The sequence below is a fragment of the Symphalangus syndactylus genome, chromosome 4, assembly GCF_028878055.3.
Source record: "Symphalangus syndactylus isolate Jambi chromosome 4, NHGRI_mSymSyn1-v2.1_pri, whole genome shotgun sequence".
NCBI classification, from domain to species: Eukaryota; Metazoa; Chordata; class Mammalia; order Primates; family Hylobatidae; genus Symphalangus; species Symphalangus syndactylus.
In genome coordinates, this window is record NC_072426.2 from 127,958,362 (window position 1) to 127,974,281 (window position 15,920).

The 15,920-nt window shown below is 37.1% G+C and overlaps 1 protein-coding gene across 2 annotated transcripts; it reads right to left on the reverse strand.

Moving 5' to 3' along the window:
* Positions 1–3,082: 3,082 nt before the first annotated feature.
* On the reverse strand, positions 3,083–11,608 carry FGG (fibrinogen gamma chain). 2 transcript variants are annotated; one of them, XM_055274059.1, is made up of 10 exons: positions 11,484–11,608; positions 11,343–11,387; positions 10,970–11,153; positions 10,757–10,850; positions 9,019–9,149; positions 8,584–8,717; positions 7,403–7,587; positions 5,640–5,917; positions 3,832–4,001; positions 3,083–3,301 (listed from the first exon to the last, which is right to left on the reverse strand). In XM_055274059.1, exons 1-10 carry the CDS (start codon positions 11,559–11,561, stop codon positions 3,287–3,289), a joined length of 1,314 nt encoding a protein of 437 aa, XP_055130034.1. In that variant the 5' UTR covers positions 11,562–11,608; the 3' UTR covers positions 3,083–3,286. The 2 variants fall into 2 exon arrangements, with proteins under 2 accessions (XP_055130034.1, XP_055130033.1); XM_055274058.1 differs by having other exon boundaries at positions 3,118–4,001.
* Between the last annotated feature and the right edge of the window lie 4,312 nt (positions 11,609–15,920).

The following is a 15,920-nucleotide window of genomic DNA, read 5'->3' on the forward strand; positions in this document are numbered from 1 at the left end:
TGGTTTGAAGTCACAGTATCACTACACCTGATATCTTCCTTTGTAGAAGCTTCCTTCCATAGGTTTGTCACGGTGTAAGACACTACACATCTGCTTTGCACTTCGCCTGGCTACTTTTCAGTGACTAGAGTTTTTCTGTGTCCAGAAAAATAAAGAGGAGGGCTTAGCAATAGTCTCCTGTGATTTGAGTTGTGAAAAGAATATATAATCTGTCTCTGGAAGACCCCAAACTCTTTTTTTCACTTAAAAGGTTTTTTGGTTGATTTCTCAACATAACCCTTTCAATTGCCACTTTATTTGAGGAGACATGATGCAAATGAGTCTAGAAGGGTTTTTCATGCTTTAGTTCTTACTGTAGCCTTTCAGTGCTCACCGCTGGGTATTAATAACTAAACAAGTAGAATTTTGAAATTCTTTTTTTTTGTCTCTGCTTCACTGGGTTGCTAAGTGAACCACAAAATTAATATGTACTCATTATAACAAGCCAAACAATGCAGAGATATCTAAAGAAAAAGTTAGTAGCCCCTTTCTACCAATGAATGCTGGATTATTCAACATGCAGATCAAGCTCGTACTCAGGATACCTACAAAAATCAGGAGACTCCTAAATGTTTTTGAAAGAATGCTATATTTGATATTTCAGAAGAAGCATTGGACAAGTAATCATGGGAGACATCAGGAATCTTTAGACTTCTTTATATTTATTTTGTGTTTTAGTATTTTTTTGTTTTTGAGACAAGGTCTCACTCACCCTGTTGCCCAGGTTGGAGTGCAGCGGCACAATCACGGCTCACTGCAGACTCAATTCCCCAGGCTCGAGTGATCCTCCCACCTCAGTTTTCCTGGTAGCTATGACTACGGGTGTGCACCATCAGGCCTGGCTAACTTTTTTTTGGTATTTTTTATGGAGACAGTTTTACCATGTCGCCCAGGCTGGTCTCAAACTCCTGGGCTCAAGTGATCTTCCCACTTTGGCCTCCCAAATGCTGAGATTACAAGCGTGAGCCATCATGTCCAGCCATGTTTTAGAATTTTCATGTTATTATATATTGTGGATTGGTTGAGAGGAGAACAAGTATGTACAAATAAGGATATATGTCAAGCTTATATTTTGTTCATAAATATATGTATATATAACTTTACATAATTTTTATTTTAGAATTATTCTTACATATTAATATTTCACTTATTTTGTAAATATTTCCATATTCATAAAAAGCAATTGTGCTTATATAATCATTATTATCTATTTTATTTACTAATAAACTATCTTGCCTGTCCATTCTTCCACTGTTAAATATTTTCTTAATTTCCTACTAATATGAAATTTACATCTATATTTTTATTTCTGTATATAACTATTTTCTTTTTAAAAAATGATTTTCTTGGGATAAATCACTAGAGTGATATTGCATGAAAACTCATGAATATTTGTATATATCTTCATAGCTATGACCAAACTGCTCACACAAAGGATTTTATAGGTTCACAAAGGATAAACTGTGTGCATTCTGGGTTTAGAAGTGGTTTGGAGGAGGATGAGATGGTAGCAGGTGAGGCTGGATGTAAGAAAGGGAACAGGAAGTGGGTGATTGCCCTTATCCTGGCAAGAGATGTGTATCTCAGCTACAATGGTGACAATCGGTATAGAGGAAAAAAGTGAATATGATAAATATTTGGGAGGTGAATTCAGCAGGCTTGATGAGTAATTGTATATGGGGAGGTAGAAATTGGATATGGGGAGGAAGATTGGAGGATGAGTCACTGTTTTTTTTTTTTTTTTGCATTTGAGGACTGGATGGAATAGAACAGGTTTGGGAGAGTGGAGAATACTAAGCATACCATGTACTATATTCCCAAATCCAACACAATGGCTACCACAAGGAAGGCATTCAATAGATGTTAATTGAATAAATGCTTCATGCATACATGTATATATGAAGGCTGCAAACAATGAATCAATGTTTCTATTTTCCAAAGCCTCCTACGTCTTTGGTTGTATATCTAGAAGCTGATTTACTGTTTTTATCTCCTCAATAGGATATCTTAAATTTAGCACTCCTGATAACAAGAAAGTGAAAAGATTAAGAAGGAAATTGTGGGCCTGGCATGGTAGCTCATGCCTGTAATCCCAGCACTTTGGGAGGCCGAGGCAGGAGGATCACTGGAGGCCAGGCATTTGAGACCAGCCTGGGCAACATAGTGAGACTCTTTATCTACAAAGATAAAAATTAAAAAAAAATTAGCCAGGTGTGATGGTGCACTCCGGTAGTCGCAGCTACTCAGGAGGCTGAGGAAGGAGGATCACTTGAGCCCAGGAGTTCAAGGCTGGCTGCAGTGAGCTATTATTGTGCCACTGCATTCCAGACTGGGTGACAGAGTGAGACCCTATCTCTAAAAAAAAAAAAAAAGGAAAGGAAAGAAGAAAGAAGGTGGAAAGAAAGACAGTGCAAAGCCAAAGCTCAGGACTTCGGAACAACCAGACCCACCTCTCATAAAATTAGCCAATTACTTCCCACAATCAGCCTTTTGCTAAGTTATGTAGATTTAGCTATTCCTTAGAAAGTTGGCAAATGAACCTGAACTCAGGTTGCTAAAAAGTCAATATCCCTGAATCAGAAGGAAGAGATGGTTCCATTCAGCTCACCTCACGACTAGTGAGGGATAGGGCAAATAGCTCCCTGAAGTTCTCTGCTCTGAGTTGTAGTCCTCTCAGAGTGCCCAGGTCCCACCACAGGTGTTTAGAGCTAAAAGGTTCTGCTGGGAGACTCCCCAAGCAGCTTTCCTGTCTCCAGCTGCACTTTGGATACCATGCATCTTAGTTGTGTGGCTGTGACTCCTGCTTAGTGATTTGTTCTTGTATAGAATATTGTCAGTTTGGGTTGTTGTATTTTCCTGTATTTGTCCTATATCTCCTAGAGGGCAAAAGCCATAATTGCTATTTCCTTTGTAACTCCCAAAGAGTTAGGCATAACATTGAGCATAAAATAAGGACTCAATTACTACTGATGGTTGCCCAATTGTAATTAGTAAATTGGCAAAAAGTGGTGGCTTTTAATGGTTAATAAAGGTACCATGTATCTAGTCTTAGGAAACAAAAGGTTTATTGAAATGCATGTAGATAAATTATCATCAGCATAAAACTGTTATGGAGTTTTCAACATGGGGTCTTTTGCTCTTAAAATGAAGTGAAGCTTTGCAAGTCCATTGTCCAATAGGAAAAATATTATATCTCTCTGTTCAGATAAAGTCCTTTAAAAAAGTAAATCTCTTTTGAAATGGTCTTTTAAACATCTCCAGCCTGTGAATATATAACAAAACAAAAACCATATTAAAAAGATATAATTTTCTCCATTTAAAAAGAAGAATTAAACAGGAATGATTTAGGGGTAATAAACAAGGAAAATACCTAGGAATTTGAGACTCTAAAATGTTCTCCTATTTTATTAAGTACATACTAAAATATTTGATATAATAAAAATAATTTAGCAAGACAAAATAAATGACAAGTGGTCATAAAAATGCAAATAAAGTCAATCTTTTTTTATTATATATTTAGGAACAAAGTTGAAATATTGTCTCCTCAAATAAACAATTTTTAAATAACTGATGTCAGTAATTTGGAAATACAGTCCTAAATGAGTTTTAATTTCCATTGAAGGCCAAATATCTTTAATAGAAGACTTGAAATCAATAAATATAGTCAGAGAAAATAGGAAGAAACTTTCAGAGAATTTCTGAAACTTTGTGGGTCAATAGAAATTAGCAGGTAATTTTCTACAAATCATCCTCAGGGTCATATTCTGTTTCCACAGGGTGCTCTGGTCTGACCTTTTTGGCTCCCCCCAGGTGGTGTTGCTGTCCTTCTCCAATGGTGAGTCTGTTGAATGGGATTATCTTCATAGTGGTTTTCTTCATGGAATACCACCGGGTTTTCCAAGTGGCCCAAATAATGCCATTATCATAACCATTAGGAGTAGATGCTTTTGAGTAAGTGCCACCTAAAACAAGTTGTAGATGTACATATCATTATTCTGGAATCTTTTTACCTCTGCTAGTCTATGAAGAGCTGTCTATTACGAAGTGCATTGCCAGTTACATAAAATTTATAGCATTATCTGCTAACTGAAAATATCCCCAAAGATTCCTAAAATATCAATTTATAAAATAAACATATTATTAAACAACATCTGTGCTGTGACTCATGGTCACATCCACACTTTAAATTTATTCACTGCTAGTAGGGCTAGAAACCCAAAGTTCCCTAATTGGCCTCTTTCCCTAAGCTTATCCATCCTGGACTCAGCTACTGCGGACCATCTTTCCTCAGGCAGGTTAGAAGAGAAGGAGCCACAAAATTCCCGATGAGGTCATCTCAGGTTATTTGAAAGCACAATTTTATTGGTTGATTGAGGAGCTTTAGGAAATGGTTCTGGCATGTTATTTTATGTCTCCATTATAAAGTGCAGCCTCTGTTGATTTGCCTTCTCCTTGTCCTAGGGAAGCAGATCTCGTGTAATTCTGTAAAAGGCTTGTCAGAGCACAGCACTGGCATGAACTACAGCTCTGGCATGGCTCCCCGGGTCACACAGATCAAGCATTTTCCCTTAGAGTTTCTTCTCATTATGTGGTTTGTGAGTGCAAAGATAAGTTATGTTTCTCCAATTTAAAAATGTTGTGAAAACCAAACAGTTACTTTAAATAAACTTTGCAAAGTTTCCTAGTTGGTGATTGGCTAGGACATCAGGTGGTAAGGTTGCTCATCTTGGTAGATGAGGAGAATATGGTTTGCTACAAGCCTGGAATGGTTTGGAACACTGGTTTCACTCATCTACCCAGCAGATATGGTGGGCAAGCCCTACTGATGCTAAACAGGTCTGGTCTGACTGTTTGGCTTTCCCCAGGTGGTGTTGCTGTCCTTCTCCAACGGAGAGTCTGTTGAGTGGGATTATCTTCATAGTGGTTTTATTCATGGAATACCACAGGGATTTCCAAATAATGCCATTATTGTAACATGGATCCTTTAGCATCGGTAAGGCTTCCCCACACATAACTGCTGGGTAGGTGAGTGAAACCAGTGTTCCAAACCATTCCAGGCTTATAGCAAACCATAGCCTCCTCATCCAACCCCCATTCTAAAATAAGTGTCTACTATCCTCAGACTGGTCTCTTCTCTCAAGCTTTCACAAACTCCTGCCCTTACCAGTACTTGCCTGCTCTTTATTCTGTTCCTCCAAACACGTGCTCACTGCGTGTATCTGACACAAAGCTCATGGGAAGCCAGGTTAATGTGTCAACAAGCATCCATATAGTAATGTTAATCCATCCAGACCACATATGTGGTATGTCTAAAGGAGATACCACAACCCACAGTGCCAGCTTTGATGGTGATAGTTTCGCATATAATGCCCAACTACTGGATATTTTGCAGCAGGTGGATTTCTTTAGAGGGGCTAATTTTAGGCATGAACTTGGTATTATCCACTTCCAGTTTCAAAGAACTTAGTTGAAATAAAGAACATGATAAAATCCCTACTATCTTTATAAATTATTCTTCATTTCTTCATATGTATTTATTTTTTTTTATGAAAATTGTATACACTATACATTAACTTGGAATCTAAGAAAGGAAAACATACCTTGGTAATAAACTCCATTGAGATGGCCAGCGTGACACTTGTTCATCCACCAACCAGATCCATCCTGTTCAGCACAGTTGCCTTCAAACTTATCATTGTCATTGTCCCACGTACTGAACTGCATGCCATTGTGGGATGTGAAAAACTTGTCACTAGGATCATCGCCAAAATCAAAGCCATCAAAGGCATCTCCAGCATCTCCACCAGCGAAGTAGGCATATGTTAGGCGGTACTTGTCAGCTTCAGGTCCCACCTTGAACATGGCATAGTCTGCAGTACTGAGAAGAAGGAAATACAAGCATCACATGCTGACCCTCCTCAGCGATCTCAGAAGTTCCCTCTTTCGTAGGACAGTTCCTTGGAATTTTTGACTTTGTTTCTTAAGGCTGAAATTTGCTCATTGAGTAAAGTTTTTTGCAAATCTGGCAAGAGGCAATAGAGATGTGAACCAGTCCACAGCTCATTAACACTTCCCAGGATGGGCCTAGAAGCCTTTGAAGCATCTCAGTGAAAACTAATGATTGCACTCACTTGAATGCTTTTTTGCTTGTTTCATTCTAAGATCAAATCCAGATGTGTAGATGACTCTAATTTCATATTTTCTACTTTTATTGAAATGTTATGTGTTGCACACACATTATCATAGATCACAGAAATTATCTGACAGTGAGTGACCCTTAATTATTGCACAAAACTTGAAGGAGGTACAGTTTCATTAGCCACTCATACCACCTGACGGGTTAGGTGCTAAAAGGATTTTCTTTCTCAAATCAGTGTGGTAGTGGCAAGAAGGAGAGCTTCTGAGGGCATTACACAATCAAAGTCTTCCCTGTGTGGTCCAAAGCATGTGAGCTGAAGGAGTTAGAGAGATTCTTTCCTGGAAAAAATTGTGCAAGTGGGCAATACTTCTATAGAGAGGGGGAAAGGATGGGCTTTAATGAATGAACAGAAATTTCCAGAAAATATTTAGCTTCTTTTCTAATCTCCAGTAGCTGGGAAATGGAAGGTCCTTTCCTAGAAGAAGGTCTACTGACTATAGCACTTTCTGGATTAGAAATCAATCAAGCAATAAAAAAAAATCCATGTGTTTGAAGACAACATATTTCACTATTCCTTAAACATAACAAGAGGGTTGGATATTTTTCTGCATTTTAATTAGGTAACAATGCTTAAAACCTTCAAATATCTCAAGCAAAAAGAAGCCTCTAGAGCACCAAAAGAGCTAGCTGGTTTAATTTTAGGGTAGCTCATGATTTGACAGAATAAATGGCCATTAAGGCACTGGGAAGTCTGAAGAGGATGTATTTGCTTTTCAACCAGGATAGTTGTTAAGAGGACAGGCTCTAAAGTTAAACTACTTGAGTTCGAATTCTACCTCTACCACTTATCAGCAATGTGACTTTGAGCAAGTTAATCTGTAAAATGGGATTAATAATAATACCTGCTTCATGAAATAGTAATTTAGACTAGATAAAATTATAATTTTATGCTCAATTTCTGGGACTGATTAAAAGTTCAGTAATTAGCTATTATTCTGAATGGTTCCAGGGAAATTAGATTGTACCAATACACTTAGATTCATCCTGAATAGAATTTACCTTTTTGGATTGCCCAAGAACCAAACTGACTCCTGGAGAAAATGGTGGCTGGATGTGCTGTCTGCATTTGTCAGGCTGCATTTGCCATTGTCTATTGATAGTTGGAAAGTGCACATTCCAGGCAATCTTTACAATAAAAAGTTAGAAGTCATTTCAAAACAGTACCTGGTTCTGCCATTCCAGTCTTCCAGTTCCACTCTTAATGCATATGGGATGGCAGACTGTGTGCTTATCAAATGAATCTTCTCATTTCCCAGCCAAAATTCTGTTGTGCCAGTGGGAGACAGATGTCCAAATCCTTCTTTATATTGAATCCAGTTTTTCTTGAAATCCACACTGCCATCAAGTCTCTAATTACACATTTGCATGGGCAAAAGGAGAAAATAGACTATCAATGCATGTAAAGAGAATGCTATCAATATTTTGTCAAAAATATGGAGCACTAGTTCTATCAATTCCCAACTAAGTGATCTTGGCCAAGCTACCTCAGTTTCCTCATGTATCAAATAGGAAAAATGATGGTTACTTCTTAGGGTTGCTGCAAGGATCATGAGAGAGAATATAAGAGAAATACTTAAGAGAGCTCCTGGCACATCATAAATTCTAAATTAGTGACAGTATTAAAAACACACCTAGACGACTTCAGAACTCTAGCTGGATATTACTGATTCTTACACTTATGATGGAACCCATTGCTCAATTGTTGTCTGGCAACTAATGCTTCCACCATTCATTCCCTCTGAGCACCCCCTGTAGGAACAGTTGTAACAGTGGTGGGAGGTAAACAGAAAGTAAAGGAGCCAAGATTCCTAGTGGGTATCAGCAAGTGGCAGATGCAACACAGGTTCCTTGTCTTGGAGCAGCCCAAGTGTATCCTCTGGTGTGTGAAAGGGTGGTGGTGGTGGCGGGGTGGTGGGGGTGGTGGGGTGGTGGAGGGTGGTGTTGGGCTTCATCATCTTGTGACGGGCAACCTCGGGTCTTGACCTACCTGACAAAAGAGTTTCCTTCTTTTTCTTTGTCACTGTGGTACTATGATTGTGTGCCACCATGAATCTACAAAGTCAGTGCTAGTACAATATAGAGTCAAATCACAAACTCTGAAACTATACTGCCTAGGTTCAAATGCTGACTCTGTTGCTTATTAGTTATGTGGTCTTGGGCAAGTTATTTAACCTTGTGTGCCTCAGTTTCCTTTTCTGCAAATAGGAGTAACAGAAGTACCTTCCTCTTAGGGGTATTGCAAGGATTAAATGAGCTAGGGTTCACAAGGTGCTTAGAAAAATATCTGCCATATGGCAGAAACAATGTAGGAACTTATTAAATACACATGGTGGGGAAAAAATTACCTTCTGAAACACAGTCCATCCATTTCCAGACCCATCAATTTCACAGTAGACTAAGAATTGCTGGTTAGCTTTCAGAGGTTTGATAAAGTAAAGCCCGCTCTGTTTAGCTCCCTTATTGGCAATGTCTTGACAATCTAGAGAAGGAGAATCAACTTTTATTGTGGTTTGAAATGCAGGTAAGACTGTGCCAGCCTTGAAAAATAGCTTTTAACATGTAGTAAACTATTCATTTTCCAAGAATAATTTTCTTACTTTTCACATCACTGTTCCTTTTAAACTGTTTTTTAGCTATTCAAGGAAGGTCTAGACAATTGAAATTCTTAGACTTAATGGGTAGCCACTTTCTAAACTATTCCTATACATTCCAGTACATACTTTCTCCTTTACATTATTTACTTTGATGAACCTAATCCCAATATAACCTTCATCAGTTACCTCTCCCAGTGGTATCATGGATTTGCACCGTGTCTTTGCAAGGTTCCTGGCACTGTGCTTCAAGCTGGGCTACCTTCTCTTTCAGGTTAACAATCTTTTGATTATTTGTATTATATATGTCCTGCAAAAATCTACAAACAGAAACATAAGATAACAAAAATAAGAAGACAAAAACAAGTATTCCTTTCAGAAGAGTAATTTTATATTTTCTTTGGAAACTGCTAACTATTTTCTTAAGAATTACTTTCTGATAAATTATTCCATTCTTGGGGAAAATGTAAAATTATATTACTAAATTAACATGAATTAAAATTACAAACTTTTTGAAAAAGAAAAACAAACCAAAAAATCAATTAAAACAGGAATACAATGTAGACCTGAATCTTTTTACTTAGAATGGGGCATATTGTCTCAACTCCCAACACAAATAACAAAGTCCTTGTCAATAAGCAAATGTCATTGACATTTTGTTTTTTACTTTATGCATAAGGGGCAGCAGATAGCAACCTGCAAGAGTGATGAGACTGGTTAATAGGAACACCCCCTGATGCTTTAGAAGCAGGAAAGGCTCAGTTCAGTAATTCACACATGTTGAAGCAGTATATCTTTCACTTGTGGATCTACTGAGGCTATACATATAAGCTTCAATCTAAAATATAACTTACACAGGGACATGATCTGGAACGTTATTGTATGTAAAATAAAACAACAGATACTTCCCCTTTCTTCTTTAATGCTTCTGGTTACATAGCTTTGGGAATGGACTGGGGGAAGTAAAAACCCTCCTTTTGTAGTTACTTACAGGGTGGCTTGTAAATATTCAAAAATGATAGAAAACTGTCTACAATGCATAAACTGTTCTTTCTTTGAAGTAAAAAAGGGTAGACAAACTATTTGTCCACGTTTTCCCTCTGCCTTGTCTTAGGCAATTTCTGTACAATAACCTCCTTCAACTTCAATGATGGACAATAATAATGCAAGTAATAATAACAACAATAATAACAAGGGCCCTCTGATAGCAAAAAGAGGAGAAATCTTTCCTGGGCTACTTCTCCCTAGCTACTATTCATCTCAATTTCTCAAGCTGCTTTGAGAAAAATTTAGAAAAAAAATTGGGGAAAAATATTAAAATTGTATCTGAGACCTTATGTTCAGAAAGTTTATGAGTCCCTGAGAAGCTGTTAACAGAGACATTCACTTCCAAATGAAGGGAAGAGACTATGCAGGTTCATTCTGCAATGATCAACATGAGCTTTGCAATGTTTGCTACACTTAGTCTCTCAAGACATGTTTCTTCCTGCTCCACATTCAATATAATTTACTTTAGGAGCCAAAATCCTTGCTATGCCTCTGCTTGCTAATTTTTTTAGCCACCAATTTGTCAACATTTTTATAAAGAGGATTTTATTTTCAACACCCAAATTCCTATGAGATTGATTTTATGTTGTAAGATAAATGGGGGATGGGGAAAAAATTTTCAGTAAATATGGTCAAACTAGCATTTGAAGTCATCTAGAACATCTTTCTTCAATGTGATTATTAATAAGCAATCATAACCCAGTATAATTTATATTGCACTAAAAACTTCTATCTCTACTATGCTCAACATAATCAGGCATAATGTCACTGGGATATTATAAATGGGGAAAACACATTAAAAATTACGTTCACTCAAGTATAGAATATTAAATAAAAATTAAATCAGTCTTGCAGAGAAAATTAAAACAAAAATCCTTACCGAATACTTTGGTCATGTGTTAAAATCGATGCTTCATATTTCATAATTTCTTCTAACATTTTCCTGGACTTCAGAGTAGCAGAGTCTATCGTATCTGTAATATAGGATCAGAGACATAAAAATCCTTAAGCAAATAGAACAACTAAAACCACAGCAAAAGAACTTCACAGATTATTATTATAATTTTTTGGTCAGTAGTCTTTATTTTCTCACTTGGTTTTGATGATTCATCAGGATTATAACTGAGTTGGATTGCTTTTATCAGCACTTTGACTTCTGACGTTTTGTTTTCAACTTGATGTAAGATGTCTTCCAAAGACTGTAGATCCTTGTCTACTTTGATTTGATAAGTAGACAGGAAATCTGCAATGCCACAGGTAGTTGGACAATAACTACCCTGAAAATATAACAGTGATTAAAAATGTTGACAGATGCTACACTTAAAATCTATTAAGAAAAATAGGTAAAACTTAGACAATGTTTTTAAAAAGCTGCAAGTGCCAGATGATATTTATGAGGGAATTATTTCTATTCCTCTGCCCCTCTCCAGTTCACACACAAAGGCAGAAACATAAAAACTACTTACGAATCTTTCGTCTAAGATGCAGCAGTTGTCTCTGGTAGCAACATACTAAAAGAGAAAAAATACAGAAATTTCACTGGTTTATTATCTGTTTTGTTTTCCAGCTTTCCATTTAAAACAATGTTTTGTGAAGAGCACACTTACTGCCACACATGTTGAAGAGAGAAATAAAAGAGCATGGAAGTAGAGAATTAAATTCCGGGGGTGCAAGGACCAACTCATGATGTCTGAGTGCCCGGAGCTCCGAGCCTTGTAGCGTCAGCACTGTCACTTCTCAGGCTCCAACTGTCCCTTTATGTAAGCTCCTGGGATAGCCAGGACTGCAAGTGGCTGGAGCTGATCACGGGGCCTCCTTACCAGAAGGGTGGGGAGGTCTTTCTTGTTCCTTTTTCCTCATCCTGGCCCCCAACCTATACTGTCAGGTTCCCAGATTTTGCACACAGGTTGAAGCTCCTCCTTTTTGGCCCAGCTCAAGGTTTTTTCTCTGATCCAAAATTATCTGCAAAGGCTAGTGAAGCATTATCCATTGCTGTGAGGAGGAGGGCTGTCCTGGAGGCTGTGTGATGCAACTTCTTCCAGTACATGGCTGAGAGCAAACAGATATGACCTTGAACTGAGCAAACCTAGTCTATCCTTAAGATGGGGCCTGCTGCCATCACCCGAATTACCAAAAGAACTTTCTTAGCCCAGGGATCAGTTAACATTGTTATTTTAGCCTAGGGATCAGTTAACATTATTATTTTTAACCTGTGGCTGTGGCAGGAGGAGACTGACTTCCCCCATGTCCCAGTTCACTATTTCCAGGAACGAATGACCCTGGAAATACATTCCTGTCCCTCTGTGTCGACCATGTTCATAGGCTGTCAGTTCTCAGGGAGCTTTTGAGCTCAATCTTCCCTTTGTCTGAAGATGGGCATGGCACCCCATCTGCCACAGAGAAAAGAGCCAGGAGCCCACTTCATTGTTCCTGTGGTTCCATCAAGCTATCTCAGAGGAGAGAAAAATCCACCTCCCTTGTATCTGAGGAGAGTAGAGGCATAGCTGGAGGAAGAGGGACAAAATGAGATGCTGGGGAGGGGCCATCATCTCTGTTTGGCCCTTACAGCATCCTTGTGTTTGGGAAAACATGTCTGTCAACACTGCCTATTGAGAATTATCACTGTGCATTACACTATTATTAATGTCTCTATTTTTGGTTATCCCTCATGTCTTCCTCTGGAACCAAGCTTATTATAAGTTTTGATGAAATATGTTAGTGGGAGAAATGCCTCCAGTTTGAAAGAAATACTAATACTTTAATGTTTAATTCTATCTTTACAAAGGTATATTTATGTGACTCAAAAACAAAGATAAATGTTGATACTCAGTAAATAATCAATAACTATAACAAAGTGAACACATCAAAACAAGATTTGTTGCTTTTCTTCTCCTCCTTAATATATCCCTCTCTGACTTAGCAGTTATTGTCAATCATATCACCATACCACCAGCCAATTAAGTCTCACAATCTTTCTCATCCATCTTTTCCACTCAGCTAATCAGTTGTCAATCAAGTCAGTTGAATTAAACATTAAAGTATTAGTATTCTTTTGAACAGCTCTACCTCAGATAGCATTTGTAGCAACCTTATATGTATACATGCTGTATCCATTGCATTAGATTGTAAACTGATTTCTGTGGCTACAGCATCTAACACATATAGCTGTACTTAACATAGTTGTAGTTAACACTCAATAACTATGTAATGACTTGAATCAGTTGCCTCTGTGAAGAAGTATGGTATGCAGAGGTGGAGGACAGGACTGGTAAAAAAGGCTTTATTTTTCTCTGTAAACTTTCTATATTTAAAATTTTGAATGTATATAAATATTATCTACTAAAATATATGTAATCAAAATATGTAATTATTGATCATTCACAAAGATTTACATAGTACACTGACAATTACATCTTGCTAACTTTTTAATATGATTTGAATATGAAAGGTGACTCAGGCATTGCCTTTGCCTTCAAGAAGTGTATAGCTCAATTGGAGAATGTATAAATAAATAGTTGTTAAGGCTCTGGAGTCCATCTCCCTAGGTTTGAATCCCATCTTTACAATTTACTGGCTGTGTGACTCAGTACAAGTTACTCAATCTCCTTGAGTTCCATTACCCATGTCAGTAAAAGAGAGATAATACTTATGATATGGTATTTACTTAACAGGGCTATTACTAAGATTTAGTGGGATAATGTGTTGAGCACATTACCCAATTCATGGTAAGTGTTAAGTAAATGTTTGTAAGGTTTATGAATTACCAAATGTATTTGGTATAAAATCTATGTAAATAGGAAACTCTTTTAATAGAGCTATTATTGGTAGACTTGGTTCACAGGGAACAAGCTTTGTTGTTCCAGCTACAGAAAATTCTCTTTAATAAAAAATCTGTTGCAACTAACTGCAGTCTCCTTCTGTAAGATTCCCCAGAGAAGAAAGCACCTGGTTGTTTAGTTTAGGAAATTCTATCCAAATTGATTTTACCAATCAAAGATCAAATGATAATATAAATGGATTGCATGCCTTGTGAGAAGGTATACTTCCTATCTATAAGAATGTTCAAGCAAAGTGTGTTTAGACAGAGCATGTCTTTGTGTTTTTTTTTGCTGAAGACCATAAAATATTAGTTTGTTGAATTTAGGGTAACAATTCATGCAGCCACAGGTTGGGTTTTGAGCTCCTTAATGTCATAAAGTTTCATTGGTTGTGTAAGATATATAATATTCACAAAGTTGATAAACATTTGAATTGAGGACATTAGAAATTCTATCTTATCCAATTTTAGAAGTGGAATACTTGTATTACAGGCTTTTAACTGACTTATATTGGAATCTAGATGTGTTATCACAATTTTAGAGAAAAGAATTTCCTTTTACTACAATCTCAAGTCCTAAATTCAAATCATATAAGACAAGATGCTTGCTCTCCGAGAAAAAAAAATGGTCAACAGTGATTTAGCGGTCTACATTGGCCCTGCATTCAATCTAGTATCACTTAGGCTTATTAAATTTTAACTAGTTTTTTCATGTTTGGGCCAATTTTTTCTTTGAAAAATGATAAATGATTGATGAATTCCAGGAATGGAGAATATTTCTTAAATCACAGTTCTTCTACTTCCAGGTATGTTTTTTGAGATAATAGCATAGGTAGTATTTAAGCCAAAATAATCATTTACTGTAACTCTGAGGTCAGTGGGCTTGTTTATTGAAATAATAATGTCCCAAATTCCCTATCGTCCAACCGTTTGTGTTCTGATTTGAAAACACAAATCTACAGCTAACAGTCTTCATGTATATTGATAACTTACTCTGTAAGCCAAGTCTGTTACATTCATCTTTGCTCCAAAATTATTTGCTGAATTTAAATTTGATTATGTAGAAGACTTCTTGACCTGGTGACAAATGATATAGGCCCTAAGGAATAATAGAAAGAACTACCAATTTTGAGCATCTTCTTTATGCTAGATATTATGTGGTAGTATCGTTTTTGTTGTCAGGTATATTCTCTCATTTAATCTTCACCACAAGCCTAGGAAGTAGATATAATTACCTGTATCTTATAATGAAAAAAGAAAGGCCTAGAGATGTTGTATAACATATGCAGGGTCAGTGTGCCAGAACAGGAACTCAAACCCATGGGGCCCAATGCCTGTGCTCTTAACCATGAATCTTAATACAACCATGAAGCCCTTCTTAATTTAAAATAATATACAGATACAAGGTGTTATGAGACTCAAAGTTATTCACTGATAGAATGGATTTTAAAGATGTGTGTATGCACCTATATAAGTGTGTGCATGATTATTTGAACATACATTTACATCTATCTGTCAACTTATCTATCTTCTTCTCTGGGTTAGAGACAAGATTTTGTGAATGATCTTTTACAGTCTTTGAGTATTTCTCAAACCTAGATTTGTGTTGTTTTATGATTAGCTTGTGTTCACGGTCCTTTTTTTCTCTCTCTCTTTAGAGATGCAGCCTAGCTTTGTTGCTCAGTCTGGCCTCAATCTGAACTCCTGGGCTCCAGCGATCCTCTTGCCTCAGCCTCCTGAGTAGCTCGGACTTTGGGCACATGCCACTCCACCTGGCTTCAGTCCAATTTTAGATGAAAGCAGGTTTTCAATGCTAGCTGCATTGTTCAAGTTTAATAGGACTTGATAAATTGAATTCCGTCAGTAGGTTAAAGGGAGAGACAGCCACTGCGTGGTCAAGGAAGCTCAAATCAATGGCCACAATGATATATCTGTTTTTCTAACAAGTAAACCATTTCTAGATCTAAGCTAAATTTATAGCCTGAACCCTCAGAACTGGATTTTCTAAAAACTGGCAGAAAGAAAATGACCTATTGGCATACTGAAAGCCAGTCCAACCTAATAGTAAAAATATCCCATTAAGGGCAAAAGAGTTGTCTGTTAGAATATTTGCTTTGTGTATAAAAATAGCCCAGGGAAAGTGAAAACGCAAAAGCTTTCTTGGTAGTCTATGAACAATGTGCTTTTAGTTTCACTGTGTAAATCAAAGACAAAAACAACATTGGGC

Coding starts and splice junctions, on each gene's coding strand:
- FGG (XM_055274058.1), bottom strand. CDS start 11,561: ATGAGTTGGTCCTTGCACCCCCGGAATTTAATTCTCTACTTCCATGCT. Junction 11,154..11,342: donor GCATCTTAGACGAAAGATTC/GTAAGTAGTTTT, acceptor TTATATTTTCAG/GGTAGTTATTGTCCAACTAC. Junction 4,002..5,639: donor CAATGGAGTTTATTACCAAG/GTATGTTTTCCT, acceptor AACTTGTTTTAG/GTGGCACTTACTCAAAAGCA.